At 41.9% G+C, this 18,572-nt stretch overlaps 1 protein-coding gene across 2 annotated transcripts in view; it reads right to left on the reverse strand.

Annotated features, from left to right (window-relative positions):
* ABCC1 (ATP binding cassette subfamily C member 1 (ABCC1 blood group)) overlaps nt 1-18,572 on the reverse strand; it is a 104,827-nt gene that overhangs the window by 18,899 nt on the left and 67,356 nt on the right. For both annotated transcript variants that reach the window (XM_048865655.2, XM_048865656.2), the window contains exons 11-19: nt 17,755-17,847; nt 15,344-15,547; nt 12,321-12,467; nt 11,550-11,637; nt 9,112-9,181; nt 7,783-7,909; nt 4,795-4,971; nt 2,914-3,081; nt 1,958-2,135 (exon numbers count right to left, since the gene is read on the reverse strand). In XM_048865655.2, coding sequence (XP_048721612.2) covers nt 1,958-2,135; nt 2,914-3,081; nt 4,795-4,971; nt 7,783-7,909; nt 9,112-9,181; nt 11,550-11,637; nt 12,321-12,467; nt 15,344-15,547; nt 17,755-17,847 — 1,252 coding nt within the window. The remainder of the gene's footprint in view (nt 1-1,957; nt 2,136-2,913; nt 3,082-4,794; nt 4,972-7,782; nt 7,910-9,111; nt 9,182-11,549; nt 11,638-12,320; nt 12,468-15,343; nt 15,548-17,754; nt 17,848-18,572) is intronic.

Here is an 18,572-nt window from a genome sequence, read left to right on the forward strand (position 1 = left end):
AGGGGGGTGAGGGCTCCGGCTGCGGGTGCGGGCTCTGTGGTGGAGCCAGAAATGAGGGGTTCAAGATGCAGGAGGGGGCTCTGAGCTGGTGCAGGGGGTTGGAGTGCGGGCTCTGGGACGGGGCTGGGGATGAGGGACTTGGGGTACAGGAAGGGGCTCTAGGCTGGGAGATGAAGCTGAGGGGTTCAGGGTGTGGGAGATGGCTCAGGGCTGAGGCATACGGTTGGGGCATGGGATGGGGTTCAGGGTGTGGGAGGGGGCTCAGGGCTGGGGCAAGGAGTTGGGATGTGGGCTCTGGGTAGCACTTGACTCGGGGGGGGGGGGGGGGGGCCTCCCTGGAAGCGGCGACTTGTCCCTCTGCTCCTAGGCCTAGGGATGGCCACGTGGCTCTGCGCAGTGTGTGCTGCCTCTGCCCACAGGCGCCACTCCCGCAGCTCCCACTGGCTGCGGTTCCCAGTCAAGGGGAGCTGCAGAGCTGGCACACAGGGCAGGGGCAGCGTGCAGAAATCCACAGGCCATTCCTCTGCCTGGGAACCAGAAGGACACATCACCACTTCTGGGAGGCGCGAAAAGCCAGGTGAGGAGGCTGCCAGCCCTGCCAACCAGACTTAACAGCTCAGTCAGTGGCACTGACTCTGAGTGGTACTGACTGGATGTTCTAGTCAAAAACCGGACACCTGGCAAACCTAAATGGAGCAGATTCAACAAGCACATTCAGAAGACAAGCTGAGCTCTTCTACGCATTAATACATGCTCTCACCAAGGAGGCACATTCTGCTCTACTTTCTCCAATAATCAGAGGGGCACTGTCATAGCTTTCTACGGGCTAGGAAGGACAGGGCCTAAATAGGGCAACTCTGCTTCCTACCTTACAGACCCTCTCACCTGATCTCACTCTCCACCCTGTTCCCTAGTCACTCTCTTTTTCAGCCTCTCTTCACCTGTCATTCCCTTCCCACTCACCTCTCCCATTGCCAGAAAGGGGATGCATGCACTGCACTTCCCTCTCCTGGCCCATGGTAGAGTGCAGAAAACTACTCTCACTTCTCTCCTGGCTGAGAGAACAGGCAGCAAGTCAGTACAGCTCTACTGCTTCTCTGACAGCTTCGTTCATGTTCTGTGGTTCAGTGCACTGCTCATGTTCTACTGGTAATGTTCAGGCAGGATGAGGATTAGAGCTCCAAGCACCCATGCAGGACTCCAGGTGACAGTGTGAATTACGCAAAAAACAGCAAGAGCAATCCACTTCCTGCAAAACCTGCCATTTGTGAGCATCAGCAGAAGGTGCATGCCAAAGAACACGTCCTATGTGCACACAGAGGGAATATCAGCAGAACACCAGCCAAGCACACTAAATACACTGCTTGTATTTGAGCATTAACGCAGGGAACAGAGCCAGAAAACAATTTGAGCAGGTCTTGTAAGAAATCAGACTGGGAGGCCTAGATCCTTCTTCCGAGATTTGCAGACAAGGTGCAATACTAGAAAGTTACAAAGATTCCCCACGTTCTCTAAGTGTGGAAGCAGCTGTGTTGTAACAGGAAGCGCCGGGAAAAGAAACAGCTGCTCTTTCCTGCTCTCAGATTAAGTAAGGTCCTATTTACGTGCGGGACTCACCAGCCGTGTGGACAAGTCAGAGATTCCACGACTTTTAGAAATAAACAGGTGCCCAGCCTTAGACTGACTTCAGAGCTGTATTGGACAATCTGAAAGGATTAACGATTGGGCTTCCACAGGAGATTATTCTACAGCCCAACAGACCTCACCTGTTATGCTGAATATTGAATACCTGGTTTTCAATTCCACCAGCCAATCATGGATACCTTCATGAAACAAGGATCCCTGACTACTTTGATCTACCATGGGGAAGGAAAGGCACTTGAGGAAGTATGCTACCACAAACCCACTAGCAAGCAGCACATCATTTTAGCTCAGTGGAGTTTCTTTGTAAACTTACCTCCATTCTCCACATCCTGATCTGCGTTAGCATATGTACGAAGAAACTCGGCAAAGGCCCCGTCTTGCTTTAGCAGCTCTTGGTAAGATCCCATCTCAGATATTTTACCATCAGTCATCACTATAATTGTATCCATGAGAGGGAGATAACTGACCCCATGGGTTACCAAAACCCGAGTCTAGATTTAAAAATATAATATATTATATATATTTTGAGCACAAGTCTCTCTTTAAACAGTAACTAAGTGTTAAATTCTTGCAGTAAGTGATGCACATCGGATTTTAATTATGTGCATAAGGACACACGCAACAGGAACATGGTAATTTTTAGAAAAAATTAGTTCTCGTTTTTTAACTGTTGTTTTCTCCAGCTGACCTACATCTTAGGCCTTTGGAGTCACTGAACTCTCTCATAATACTTTGCATGGATGCTACTGTATCTTTCATCAGAGAGGCTCAAAGCACTTAATAAACACTAAGCCCAGATTTTTAAAGCTATTGCTCTGCTCAGTATTCCAACATCTGACATAGGAGCATGTTTCTCATTTTCAAAAGTGACTTAGGCACCTAAGTTTCACTGAAAGTCACTGGGACTTAGGCACATAAGCACCTAAGTCACTTTTGAAAGTAAGGCTTAGGCATTGCAATGCTGAACTGAGTAGCACCTAAATACTTTTAAATATCTGGGCCTACATCTTCACCTCTCTTCACTTTACAAATGAGTAAAGCAAGGTCAGAGGTTTCATGTGACTTTCACAAGATCATGTAACAAGTCAGATCCAACTGGAAATAGAACTGAGGAATAAAAATGATGATAACCAGGAAGTAAAATGGATGAAGTTGTTTGAAAGGAGCTTTCTAGTTCTTGGAAACTTTTGAACCAACCTTAAAAATAACAGAAAGGATCATTCCACAGAAAAGTCACCCCAATCCAAAGCATCATTTAAAAATACCTACTTTGTTTTTCAGGATTCCCTTTGGTCCAATAACTTTGTCAAAAATATGCTTCCCAACATGGGCATCAACAGCAGACAAAGGATCATCAAATAAATAGACATCGGTGTTACAGTAAACTGCCCGAGCAAGGCTGACTCTCTGCTTCTGTCCTCCAGAGAGATTCACACCCTGGAGAGGAAGGTAATGAAGTGCTGTTAGGTTTTATAGTAAAATACATTGTTTCAGTTTGTGAAGGAGGGTAAAAGTCATAGAAGGCTTCTGTGAGGGCATTAGAGGAGCTTCAGCTTCATGATAAACATACCAAATATTAGACATTATTTCAGTAGCTTAATAGTGTTTAAAATCGCGGGCTAATGCCTCCTTTTCTGATATGTCTGGAAAATCTAGACATTAATTAACGTCTGTCCAGGCCTCTAAACACGTGAAACACCATAGAGTGGCAGGGACCATATCTATTGGTCTCTAGAATACCTCTCACAAGAGGGAAGAAGTTCCAGATAGGGACTTTTGACACCACTGTAATACAATCATCTCTACTGCATGTCCTGTAACTTGTTACATTCACAGGAGTTCCATGAATTAAAGTGGGAGTTTTGTGAATGGAATGCACCTCCTACATTTTGCCCAGAGCTCGGAAAGCATTTTAAACATGATTGTAGTTAGTTTTCTTACTAAGATGGGAAGCCACTTCAGTGCTGTACTGATAAACAAGCATTTAGTATCCATGATGAAAAGAGGAGTTCTTGATTGTATAGGAACTATTTCATATTACAAGTGAAAAATGGAATGCTTAATAAATATACTCTGAAAAATAACCCATTTGCAAACTCAGTTCTGCAGTTATCATGAGAGCAAGCCAAAGCACGACTAGCCCTAGGTTTTGCAAGGGCCTTATTCAGAGACAGAAGTGCAGAATTCCTGTTTAAAAATCCTCTCCTCTGTGGTCTGGCACTCTATCTTGTAAAATTAGCGACAGACCACGTACACTCCATAATCTGGAACTATTTGGTCAGCCCACACCAGAACTGTGAGCCCTATGCACTCTCCTTAGACACTGTATACTCCCAGGATGCACCAGTGTGGGAGCGCCTTCTGTACACCTTACAAAGCATGCAGGCGCCTTCCCTCCATCGCTGTATGCTTTGCATGGTGTGCAGGGGCTTAGGTAAGGGCTTTTCAAGGGCTCTCCTCCTGTTTCCCCATTGACAAACAGCCCAATTCACCTAGCTGCCTGCTCCTTTCAGGTGAGGGGTGGCTGTAATTGGATGAGCGCTTAGCTTAGTTTGGTTGGAAAGTGGGTTTGTACGGGCACCAGGGGCCTTTGGGGCCAATGAGACAGCTGCTGGAAAGAGTCTGCCCAGTGAAACATCAAGCTGTCTTTCTTAGCAAGTCCACAACTATGGTCACTCCAGGCGAATTGCATAGGTGGCCTCAGTCCCTGTTAACATATGTTTACACATTTTTCAACACTTAATTAAATTTGTGCTAAGGGTCAGTACTCTGAAAATCAGAACCAGTTTTCACAGGAACATGCAGCAACGAGGGTGATTTCCGTACTGTTCGTCAAGGTTCAGCTCTTGGACTGCTTAATAATAATAATAATGAAAATCCTTGTAACTACATCAATCTATTAATGGGGACAGGCTCTCTTCCCCAGCTCTCCTAGCATTCTAAAAGCACCACTTTTGCTCAACCTTGAGAGAGAGAGAAAAAAAACCCAAAAACCCAAAACCCACCTTCAGGTGGAGACCCGGTCTGGACGATTTCTGCCCAAAAGGTTTTCAAGTTCTGTACAATTCTAAACAGGGAGTTAGAATGGAAAGTATGTGTCTTTAACTCCAATGACTGCATCCATTAGGATGCAGGGGTGTATCTCAATACCTTTTCCCCTATTTCTGTTCTGTCTCCCGAAGGAAGAATCTCTATGTCAGGTAGAAGTGCACAAGCCTCAATTACACGTTTATAGTGGCTCTCTTTCATCTCCCTCCCAAAGATAATATTGTCCTTCAGAGCTGCATTCTGTATCCAGGCTTGTTGAGGAACATAGGCAACTGAGCCCTATAAGAAACAAAAGTCAGCTATTCAGATTTCACTCTATTTAAACATCTTAGACATACTCAAAGCACCATGCAAACAATAATCTACACTCAACACCCTTGTAAGATATGTATGAGGCCCATCGTAAAATTGGGCAAACAGCGATAGTGTATGTTTTATAGTGCAGCTGGGAGTGTGCTTCCCAGTGCGGGCAAACAGATAGGCTAGCTAAAGAGAGCTAGCCTGCTAAAACAGCATGCGGCTTTGGCAGCTTTGGTTATCCATGCCCTCTCTTCCATGTAATCATGTTACAAGTATGTTTTGGGGTATGGTCTTCAAATGGAACACACTTCCCCCCCCCAACATCCACCTTGCTGAATTCTCCATCCAAACACACGTGCTCTATAGAAGTAGAGAGTGCTAAAAAGTAGGGCTGTGGCGTGACTTAAAAAAATCAAAATAAAAAACACAATTTTTTTTAAAAAAAAAATCATGGTTAAACAATAGAATACCATTGATTTAAATATTTTTGGATGTTTTGTAATTTTCACTTATAACAGACTACAGAGTGTACAGCGCTCACTTTATATTTATTTTTGGATTACAAGTATTTGCACTGTAAAAAAACAAAATAGTATTTCAGTTCACCTCATACAAGTACTACGGTGCAATCTCGAACCTGAGAGTTGAACATAGACATGTAGAATTATGTAAAAAAACTGCATTCAGAAATAAAACAATGTAAAATTTTCGACCTTGCAAGTCCACTCAGTCCTACTTCTTGTTCAGCCAGTCACTCAGAACAAACAAGTTTGTTTACATTTGCAGGAGATAATGCTGCCCGCTTCATATTTACAATGTCACCTGAAAGTGAGAACCGGTGTTCTAATGGCACTTTTGTACCTGGTGTCGCAAGATATTTACATGCCAGATGCTCTGAAGATTCGTATGCCCTTCATGCTTCAACCACCATTCCAGAGGACATGCGTCCATGCTGATGACAGGTTCTGCTTGATGACTATCCAAAGCAGTGCAGACCGACGCATGTTCATTTTCATTATCTGAGTCAGATGCCACCAGCAGAAGGTTGATTTTCTTTTTTGGTGGTTCGGGTTCTGTAGTTTCTGCATTCCTCTTTTAAGGCTTCTGAAAGCATGCTCCACACCTCATCCCTCTCAGATTTTGACAGCCCTTCAACTTCTTAAACCTTGGGTCAAGTGCTGTAGCTGTCTTTAGAAATCTCACACTGGTACCTTCTTTGCATTTTGTCAAATCTGCAGTGAAAGTGTTCTTAACATAAACAATATGTGCTGGGTCATCATCCGAGTCTGCTATAACATGAAATATATGGCAGAATGCGGATAAAGCAGAGGATATACAATTCTCCCCAAGGAGTTCAGTGTCAAATTTAAATTAATTCATTTTTTTTTAAATGAACATCATCAGCATGGAAGTATTTCTTCTGGAATGGTGGCCAAAGCATGAAGGGGAATACAAATGTTTAGCATATCTAGCATGTAAATACCTTGCAACGCTGGCTACAAAAGTGCCTTGCACATGCCTGTTCTCACTTTCTGGTGACACTGTAAATAAGGAGAGGGCAGCATTAGGTCCTGTAAATGTAAACAAACTTGTTTGTCTTAGCAATTGGCTGAACAAGGAGGAGGACTGAGTGGACTTATAGGCTCTGAAGTTTTACTTTTAGTTTTTAGTTACATTGTTGCAGTTATGTAACGAACAAAATCTACATTTGTAAATTGCACTTCCATGACAGAGATTGCACTACAGTACTTGTATGAGATGAATTTTGATTTAGTTGGGGTTAGTCCTGCTTTGAGCAGGGGTTGGACTAGACCTCCAGAGGTCTCTTCCAACCCTAATCATCTGTGATTCTATGAATTGAAAAATACTATTTCTTTTGTTTATCATTTTACAGGGCAAATATTTGTAATCAAAAATATACACTCTGATTTGAATTACAACACAGAATACAATATATATGAAAATGTAGAAGAACATCCAAAATATTTAATAAATTTCAATTGGTATTCTGTTGTTTAACTATGTGATTAAAACTGCGATTAATCGTGCTTCATTTTTTTTTGAGTTAATCGTGTGAGTTAACTGCGATTAATCGACAGCCCTACTAAAAAGGCAGTCAGGCTCATATCTTGACTAAGAATGCTTCAGAAATGCATGTCACTGCTGAATTATTAAATGAAAGATTGGAGTATTTCTCCCCATCACATACAACAAGCTGTAAGGAAAAAGATGGCTTGTATTGAATATATTTTGTTAAAAAAAAGGGGAGAAGCGGAGAGAGGGGAATGGGGGTTGCAACATGAGAATTCATGTCTTGTCCACTTTGTTTTTCCAGGAAGATTCAAAGGATGACAGAATTAATAAGACTACATCATAGGCACAAAGGAAATGAAAGTCAACAAAAATTAAGAGGGGAAGTGATTTTTTTCAGATAATTTAAGAACTTTGGATTTTTCAACTGAAATCTGTATTAAGAACAAATTTACAGCTGAAAAAAGGTCTTTGTAAGAGATTCAACCCTGCCCTCTCCCTTTCAGTTTAGGGCTGAGAGTGCTTCCAAATAATTTCTCTAGGTCCTCCACAAAGACCCCCTGCAAAAACAGGAACAAAAGTTTTATATTCCCAATATTTCTATGATAAAAACAAAATGTTAAATACCATGCAAACTTTCAGGCCTCTATGTACATCATAATGCAGCACAAGCACAATTCCTCCCCCCACACCCAAGCTATGGAAGTATCATCACTTCAGAAGTGCCCACAAACAGAACTGTTATCCAGACATTCCTACCTTGACAGCCACATATCCTTCCCTCTTGTCCATCTCTCCTAGAAGGGCAGACAACAATGAAGACTTTCCACAGCCAACCTGTCCAACAATGGCAATCAGGGAGCCTTCAGGGACAGTGAAACTAATGCTGAAATAAATCACACACAGTTCAGCCTCCCTTGGTACAATACCACACACAAATAATGGTGAGCATTTTATTGTAGTATCAAATACAGAGAAACACCAGATACAATCAGAACACCCACTCTATAGCTGCTGACAATTGCAACAGTTCATTGATTCTTTAACAAGAACGTGAGTCTGAGAATTCAACCTTCTATATGCAGAATGTGCCCAGCTCTGCTTATACATAAACAATCATATAGTCTCAGTATGTGATCAGTCCTCCAAAAAGCAGCTGCCAAGACCATCCTTCTTGCCGACCAGTCTGATACTCTCACCCTTTCTTGAAACTCTCTGCACCAGCTTTGCCTCATATTGTCTATACAGCGCTATAAATATGCATGGTGTTTTATAAACACCAGACAATGTCTGTGTCCTAGAAAATATATGATAAAGAACAAGGGTAATTAAGGGAGAGGATAGGGAGAAGGGAAGGCTTCCAGCAGTAACATCCTGCAGGTCCATTGGTTAGCACAGTGTGCATCCTGAGGATTTTGTAAAGTTCCTCTCCTACCCATCCCCAGTACTCGAAAGAAGAGGGCTATAGATAAAATGTTTAAGGGGGAGACTTGGAGGATAGGGTGGAAGCATGGCAGGGAAGCAGATATAGGTGTAAGGAGCCCCATAGTTGAAGTCATAAAACAAGAAGGGCTCGTTAGTTGTGCAGCTTGTACTAATTACAAACCATTCTCATCACTTTGAGCCTCCGGAGAACTCTGCTCCTACCTCCATCTTCTCTTATTCTCTTCCTCTACCCTAGCCCTGCACATGCTCTACACCAGATTTTCTCCTGGCTATTCCTTTTGACTCCTTACCCCACTAATAACTTGGTCTTCTTTCATACCAACCTGTATGCTTGAAAGAGACTCCTAATTAGAGGATGCAAAAGCTCCATTCCCATTCAACAGTCTCTCTCTCCTCATGCCCCCCCCCCCTCCAAACCCACACACCTTATAAAGCATGAAACATCCTATCTATGTCTAAGTGAAATGGGTTTGTATTGCTGTTCCTTCAAGGTTGTAAACTGTTTGGAGCACAGAGTTACCATTTTAGCAGAGCTTATTTATTGTGCAGTGATGCACACACTTCAAGCTCTACAGAAATAATTAAAGTGATAAAGATTTAGTGCAATTATAAGCCAGAACTAATTAGGATACCAATTCTTACTCGTTCAGTGAGGGAGGATCATTTCTTGACCAACTAAATGTTGCATTCTTCACAATAATGCTTCCTCCAGCTAGCAAATAATGAAAAAAAATTATGTTTAGATGCAGGCCAATAAGGAAACAGTTGTATGATGTACACTGCACTGTGCCATGGGAAGTAAATCCAGACAGAGAGAGAGAGAGAGAAAGAGGCAGGTCCAATGCTATTTTAGGAACAGAACTCCAGCACTCTGTTTTCGTTAATAGCTCACGCTCCATTTTTGACTGATTCTACAAACAGGGCTGAGGTTTTCAAGTTACAATCATTTACTGGTCATAGTACAGGTATAGCAAGAATATCAAAATACTACCTTGATACTCAACTGACAGGACTTTGAATACACACAGGGTGTCAAGCTGCTTCCTTTTCCAAGAAATTAGATTTTACTATTTACTCCTTTTAGCACTATAAAGCCAACAAAGAATCCAGTTGAGGAAGCTGGATTCTATTCGGACATGCAATTCAAAGGAAGCACTAAAGGCTGAGTTAACAAAACTGACATTAGAAAAAGCAGCCCTAACTTTTAAACGGAGCAATTTTTCTGTTCCTACAGTGCCACATTGCACATTCACTTTTCAGACTTCAGAGCAGTGGTCACCGACTGGTCAATCCTGGGGACTCTCCCAGTTGATCGCAATCTACAGCGGTGCAACTAAGGCAGGCTCCCTGTCTGCCCTGGCCCGACGCTGCTCCCGGAAGCGGCCACTGCGGCCTTGTGGCATCTTAGCATGCTGCTTCTGCCTGCAAGCACCGCCCTCTGCAGCTCCCATTGGCAGGGAACAGGGAACTGTGGCCAATGGGAGCTAAGGGGGCCTGAGGTAAGTGCCGCTCAGCGAGAGGCTGCATCCCGACCCCCAGCCCCCTCCCAGAGCCAGCACCTCAAACCCCCTCCTGCACCACAAACCCCTGCCCCAGCCCTGAGCCCTCTCCCAGAGCCAGCACCCCATACCACCTCCTCCACCCCAACCCCTTGCTCCAGCCATGAAACCTCCCCCTCCCCGCCTGAGCCAACACCCTGCACCCCCACCCTATCTCAACACCCTGCCCCAGCTCGGAGCCCCCTCCTGTACCCAAACTCCCTCACAGAGCTTGCACCAACCCCCTACCCCAGGCTCAGCCTGGAGCCCCCTCTCACAAAGCATACCCCTTGGCCCCAGCCTGGTGAAAGTGAGTGAAGGTGGGGGAGAGCGAGCGACGGGGAGGGTGTGTGTGGAGTGAGTCGGGCGGGGGCTCAGGGAAGGGTGGGGTAGATCCTGGGTTGCCTTTAAATTCAAAAAGTGATCTTGGGTGTAAAAAGGTTGGACACCACTACTTTAGAGGGACACACTTTCATATCCACCAATCCTAGCAGAACAGAAAAAAATTGAGATGTTACTATTTATTCCTTTTAGCACTGTAAAGCCAACAAAGAATCCAGTTGAGGAAGCTGGATTCTATTCGGACATGTGATTCAATTGAAAAAAGGAAGAAGGCAGACAATAAGGGTCATAGCATGAAACTCTGCTGACAGGAAAACCAAGTGGATCTAGTAATGGAGAACCCACCTGAATGCATTCATAGAGAGAGAGAAAACATGAATGAGAATATTGTATTACCTTTATAGAAAGGATGGCTAGGGAATCACTTATCAAGGTTTAAACCAGCTATAAGAGCAGTGCATTTTACAACATGGGGTATTAAGATTCTACAAAACCCTACAGTTCTTTGACAAATCCACAGAGACAAATTTATATTGCAGCAGCACCTAAAGGTCACCACCAGGTAGGGCCCTGCAGTGCTAGATACTGTACAAACATAATGAATAACTGTCCCTGCATAGAATGGAAGACTGGAGGAGTGTAGTAGTATTAATTGTCTTTAAGCAGAGTTGGATGACTACATGCAATTCCATAAATGAAGAGAGGTATGTGTCACTATGCTGGGGGAGACACTTACTCTTTCTGAGTGGAGTTTAGATGCTCTCCACAAAAGCGACTAGGGGTTTTCTATATAGGAATGCTTTTGCCATCTTCTGACCTACACCGACTGCTAAATGAAAATTACTTTTCTGCAAGGTGTCCACTGTGTCCATTTAAAGCTGGTTAATTTAGTAAGTTATTTTACAATAACCCTCCTTGTTTCTTACTGACGCTGGACATGTGCATTTTATACTACAGACAAGAAGGAAGAAAAGAAAAAAAACTTGAAGAAATTGCACAAAAATTGAATTGAAAAACCCACAGATCTCTCTTGCCAGATACATAACTCCCACAAATTGCAAAAAATTATTTTAAAAGGCCCAAAGACACTTTAGAACCCTCTCAAAACATGCTCTATTGGGCTCCAGTACTTGTAGTTCATAGCACTGGAAATTAGCACAAACTAGGAGCAAATAAAACCTATACAAAATAAGGACTTACCATCTTTGATAGAACCTCTGATTATGCTATCTGGCTCTAACTCTTCATGCGAGAGAAATAACCTGAGACGCTTTAAGGAAACACTTGCCTAGACATGAAACAATTGAAAAGCTATTTTACACACAGCTTATAAAAAATACGGTTTCATTTTGCTTTTTTAACTAGATGTTAAATCCAATATATTCCTCCTACTATAGCCACCACAAGCCACTTCACCTACCCCCTCCTCAGACTGGAAAAAACAGACATGCGTTTATTTGTACCGCAGTAACACCCAGAGGGCACAACTAGGATTGGGTTCTGATTGTGCTAGGCACTGTACAAAGGGTACACCTATGCTACGAGGTTATACCAACATGCCTATGTTAACATAGCTACGCTGGCATAGCCTCCAGTGCAGATGCAGCCTACACCTGGGAAGGAGTTTTTCTGTCAGTGTAGTAACATCCCCTCTTTGAACAACATTGGCTACCTTGATGGAAGCACTTCCATCAACGTAGCTATGCCTCTACTGGGGGTTATGTTGGTCAGGAGAGCTATGCCAACATAGCTATGTCAATGTAACTTTCAAGTGTAGATCAAGCCAAAACACACAGGAAAATAAGAGACCCAAAAACTTTACCTTTTAAGGTGACTGCATTTCAGTGGTGGGTAGAGACTTCTATATGCACATAGGACTGTAAGGCTTTAAAGCATTCACACACCTCAAAAAAGCCACTATATATAGATATATCACTTCGAGTTAATCAGTCACTAATATTAAAATCTTACTTGTACCATGCTGCTGATGACCATAGGAAGAATATTCAGTGGGAACCTGAGGATGTTGAATAAGGCTAATGAAACAAAAGCTTTCTGAGCATCCAAGACATTGTTCTTATCTACCAGTACATAAACAGCAAAGGTGGATAAAGCAACCTAAAAACAAAGACAGAATAATCACGATTTGTATTCTTTTCTCTCACATTTTTAAATTCAAATACAATGTCTTCTCTTATAACTAGAGCCATATTTACACACTGAAAGGCAATTAAACAAAAACTCATTCTTAAGAACAAAAAAATAATCAGAATAAGCCTTTGCAAAACAAGTATTGGGTCTTAACTGTTTTGTTATTCATCAGCTGCTGGTTTCTCTTGGAAAACTGAGAAAGTGTCTCTCTCTTTACAGAACAAAGGTGAGACAAGGCAAAGGAGAAAAAAGTATGCTGAGTAACTCAGGTGTACCAGGTTGTGTGTTTATTTTTTGCTTTCTCTGCCTTCTAGTCTCCACTTTTCCCTCTGCTAGTTACAATCACTGCACTGTACCACAGCTCTGAAGGTGGGCGCACAGCTAATGTAACTAACAAGATTTAGATCTTGCCCACACTACATTTTGTAGATGGCTACCAACAAGCCTGGTTTTCACAAGCATAGCTTCCATAACTGGGGATAGAAGAATCATTTAAAAAATGTGTTCTTAAGCATACTAGAAAATAAAACTCTACAGTATCCCACCCAGTTCAGGAAGAGAATCACTGTGCACACATAGGTGCTGGAACCAGAGGTGCTAAGGGTGCTGCCACACCTTCTGGCTTGAAGTAGTTTCCATCATATACAGAGTTTGCCATTTGGTTCAATGGCTCTCAGCACCCCCACTATACCAATTGTTCCAGCATCCGGGTGCGTACTTAAAGAAACTATATGCTTGACTATGTCATCAACCACATTTAAACATATAGTGTGGCTAAGGCATTATGTACTAACGAAGAAAACAGTAAGATAACAAAGACTGGCACAAAGCCAAGCATGGCTGCTCCGAAAATTCATCCCTTAAGACTGCTCAGCTCACCTTTTAGCTCCTCTTCTCCCTGACAGCCACTCCCACATGCCTTATACCAAGGCAGTATAATAAATCATGTACCTCAGTACATCAGCAGGACTCAATAACGCTTTCCCAGCAAAATCATCACCTGCTATCCAGTTTGAGACATCAAAGTGCCAACAATGTTACATTTAGTTAGAAAGACTAAACCCCACTTTATTTACTTAATGCACAGTGAATAGACTGGTTTTAATTCTGCATGAGGTCTATTTAAAAACTTATGTAAAAACCTATTTAACTGCTATGAAGGCCTGTACTGTTTTTCTTATGCCTGCTGACTCAACTGTGCATGGTAAGGTAGCTTGTTTATATGTTCGTTTATTCAGACCGATTACTACAGAGAAAAAAGCCCTCCTGTAGAGAGAACTAAAAACAAAGACGGGTCCAAATAATAACTTTAAAGGCAGAATGTTTGCCCACTCCTATGATACTGGAATCTATGCTAAAATACACTGTTATAAGCACACACTGCCATAAAAAGATACAATGAAGTGACCAGTTTCATGAAACAGATACTGAACAATTTTATAAAGATCCCTGGTTAGAAGAGCAACAAAGCAGGGCAAAAAAAGAAAAGGGTGTGTGGGAAAGAAATGAACCAATTTGAAAATCCTATAGTTCTTCATAAGTTGGTATCCTGACTGATAAAAACCGGGGAAAGAGAAAGTTATAAAATATCCCCTCCTTCAGAGTCCAATCCTGCTCTTGTAGAAGCCTAGTGACACCACTCCCTTTAACTTCTATGCAAACAGGCCCATTGACAAACATTCATAAACACACTGACGTTTAGGTAGTTGGGTACGGAAATTAATCTTCTTGGCTTCAACAGAGATAAACTGAAATAAGGAAAGTCCCTCTACGGAGCTGTATTTAGGAACCTAGTAAATCAACTTTTAAAAATAGCCATCTCAGCCTTCTTTTAGAAAAACATTCACTAAAGAATGCTTCTGACTTCTCCCATGCAGGATGCTGCTTCTTCTGCCTTTTATCATACCTATAATGTCATGTAAACACGAACAGCACTTAGAAGGAAGGAATCCATGAGTGGAAAGAACACTTAAACACCTTCAAATGGAACATACATATTTTACCCTAATGTAGGCATGGTTTGTTTGCTTCTGCCAGATGATGAGAGCAACTGCCCTTTGTTCTATCAGGGCCACAAGAAATTTTAATACAATTTGTCTCCTCTCTTCCATTTCCGTGCAAATTCAAACTAGTCACAAACAGTCAGAGACAATATTTAAATGTGGAACAAAACCTTTTAAAAAGTTAGAATGATCCCAGGCTACAGAACAGCTCTCTCCGGCCAAATCAGCTTTACCAGGGTGGGTGGGAAAAAAGAGGCATCCACACACATCTATGTAAGACTAATATGTGGTGTGGTTGGAGATGCAGAATATTCATTTTGATCAAGGCTCTCACCTGGAAATCTGTGTAGCATGCACTTCTATAATATAATTTTTTTCCAGAAAAATTACAAAGTATAAATGTTAATGTAAAGGGAGGTCCTAAGAGGCGCTACCTAGATAATCTATATATAATAACCTCCTCCTGGAGGGCATTTTGTTCTGGTTTGTGACCAAATTACTATTATTACTATTTACTCCTTTTAAGTTTCAATAACATTTGTAGTACTGGTGATTATGAAAGCCCAAGAATGAACCAAGTCACTGCCTATCAGGAAACATTTAACTTGGAGGACGTTGTTAATATTAAAAAAAGGTGTAGAGAAATACCTTTTCTGAAAGTGCTGAAAAGCTGACTGTTGAACTGCATGTTGCTGTGGATAGAGTTCTGTTTACAAGACTGAGTTCTCTGAATAGTGAAAGACCAGTACAGTAACTAATAGGAAAGCAGGACTTCGCTCTCACTGTTTCTTTGGGCTTCTACCACCCAGAAAAGCACAACTTCAAACCTGATTTACTTACCAGAAAAGGAGCGCACACCCAAGTGAACGTAGCCGCTGCTGCAAGGTAAGCAGACTTTTTAAGCACTTTCAGCTCTTCCTGTCTGATCCCCAAAACTTTCTCTTTGAAGGCTAATTCCCAAGCATAAAGTTTCAGCACTTTAATTCCATTGAGAATTTCATTCATCAGCTTAATTCTGTTGTCTTTACTCTTCATATGGGCTACCTAAAATCCCATTACAAAGAAACAAGTCATCAGCATAGCACAATACTTGGCATGTCTACAAAGCCATTTGAATAAACCAATTTAGCCCATACAAATTTCTTAACTGTATATTTTATGTTGGTGAAGTATACCTAATTATTATGGGGAAAGACCACTGACAAATGCAAGCGAACAACAAAAGTGCCACCTTACCATCAAACACAGAATTGCAGAATTAAACAAATATTTTAACTAATTAGGGGTGGTTTTGGGGAAAGGCAAAAACACAATTTCACAAAAATAAAGTTGTAGACATCTTTGTAGAATTCAGGAACTCAATGGTCTCTACTGGCCTTAAAAAGTCTGACTATGTACAAAATGCAGTTTTAAAAAGTAACTCCATTATACCCTTGAGCTTCACTGATGTACGATTTGTATCTAACCCTCGGCCACCCCACACACTTTTCATTCTGTTCAGACTCCTGTTGGCTATGAGCCAACAGGTGATAAGTCTTCCAATCAGCAGCGGAAACAAAACTACCTTCCCTTCTTGTTACTTAACTTTGAGCATTTTCCCCTCCACTACACCATTTATATGTTCACTTCAGAAGCCTCCTTCCTCCTAGAGGCCTTTCGAAATTAAGGAAAAGAACCTTTGAAAAGATGTACAGTTCTAGGCATGGATGGAATGTGATTCAGCATAAAACAGTCAGGAATACTCAGTTCTAATCTCAGCTCCGCCACCTACTCACACTATGTCACCTTGGGCCAGTCACATATCAAACCTTTGTCTTATTTATAAGTACATTATGCAGATACTACCTTCATCATAAAGGACATCTTACAACAGGGAAAATACCTACCTACTATTCCTCAAAGGAACGTTGGGAAGCTTCATCAGTGAAATGTGGCACTTGAAGAGGCTTGGATGAATGCACTATGCAAGTGCAAAATTCAAAGGAGTTTCACTTTATTTGGGTGGCAGCAGGGTCATATGATTCAATGCAATGATCCCCATTAAGGGTCAACATTTACCCACAGTAACCAGACTGATACCTGGGAAATCTCAGCTATTTCGTATTCTGGGCTTAATTTTCAAACTATAGTTCTCGGAAAAAAAATGACCATATTTAAATGGATTTATATTCTTTGTCCTGATTAGTTTGAAAACCAAAACTGAGTGTCAAGAAGTATTCTAAGGTTTGTTAATGGATTGACATTAACATAAGAAGAGTAGTCTACTGGAATGCTGTTAAACTTAACTTTGGGATGCTTGTAGGTGACCCAAATTCAGTAATACACTTGATCCAAACACTCTGGTATATCAAAATAATTATATCAGATTAATCTCACCACAGGGGGCAGTATCTTAAAAATCCTCTTCTAACAACGAGTTTAATTGCCTATCAGAGAAATCTGTGTCAGAGTCCATACAACAAAGTTGTCAAGCATAGGTGCTGGCACTAGGGGTGCTATTGCACCCCCTGGCTTGAAGTGGTTTCTGTTATATACAGAGTTTACAGTTTGGTTCAATGGCTCTCAGCAACACACTATACAAACTGTTCCAGCACCCCTGTTGTCAAGCAATCAGTTTTGTAACAAAATGTGTTTATCAGTAGGGGAAGTGACTTCTGGGTGTGAGTGTGGTTTTAGAAGTAAAGGGACTGCTAACACTGAAAATGAAAGCCATCTATGGACAGAAAAAAAACAGAACAGACCCACACAGTGACAAAGAGAAAACTATGTTTACAAGCATCATCCTGGAAATGTAAATATTTCACACATAAAATGGACTACTGCTTACCACATATCGAACCAAGTTCTCACTTCATTTCTTAGAACAGTCAGCTAAAGGCCAGTTAAAATGTGTGCTGTTAAGTGTTTAATCCATCATCTCAGGCATTCTGTTGAGTTGGATAACGGTACCTTACCACTGTATCGGAAGTTACTGCATTTTATATGTGACTTCAAAAAAAACAAACCCCCACTGCAACACAACATTGCAGGACATCGGTGCATTTTTACTTCGGAAGTGTTTTATGCATTAGCTTTGCTCGTCACTGGTGGGAAGGCTACTGTCAGGCAGCGCATGCCCATTATAAAAGACACCCTGGCAAGCAGAACAAGAATTTGAATAGTAAGCTTTCAAGAATCGAATGGGTCACATAGAATAGTAAAATAGTAACATGTCTTAAAGCATATGCACATACAAACATGAAGCGTCATACCTGATACGTTTTTGTCTTCATTGCCATCACAGCATTTACTGGAACCAAAAGAATCATGACTGCCACACCTGCTAGGACAGAAGGACCTAAATTCTAAGAGGAAAAAACAAAATACACACACTAGTTATTTAGAAAATGTTAGAATACACCTTTAAAGATCTTATATCAAAGTATTCTATGTAGCATAAACCCCATGTGTACATATAATTTTTCTGTATTTTTCTATCCCTTTCCTCCCTCCTTTTTTGACTAAGGACATATGCAGATAATTATGATCTTTGCTTCTTCAAAGCTAAAATGCAAGGTCCTTCCCCATATGCCTCTCAATTTTTTGTTGGGGCTATTCTTTCAAGGTAGAATATAGGGGGATGAGTTTCTAAGATCCTGCCTTAACTTCCTGGCTGTAAGCAGAACTGGGGCTGCCCTTCTGATAAGTGCCTGGACTAGAAACAGCAGGCATTATCCCAGCATGATGGGTGTCGGGATGATGAATCAAATGAAGAGGTCCTTCATCTGCCCACTTCTCCACCAAGTGACACAGTGTAAGCAGAGTCCCAACAGTTAACTGGGTGCTCTGGAAGCACAGGACGCCTAAATTCACATGGCACATGAAAGGGTTGCCAAGCTGGCCAGCCACTGGGGCTCAAGATTGCTGAGTGAAGGAAGGGCTGTTGACAGGACACTCACTTTCTACACAGGGAATGGGTAAGAGAAGCCTTTGTCCCAGCAGGGTACTTGAGGAGGCTTGGGCTAGATTTGCAATTGAGAGCCCTCTGCCTCCTCTCTTCCTTCACAGTGGCAGCATATAGCACCAAGTG

This window comes from Caretta caretta, chromosome 10 (assembly GCF_965140235.1).
Source record: "Caretta caretta isolate rCarCar2 chromosome 10, rCarCar1.hap1, whole genome shotgun sequence".
NCBI lineage: Eukaryota > Metazoa > Chordata > Testudines > Cheloniidae > Caretta > Caretta caretta.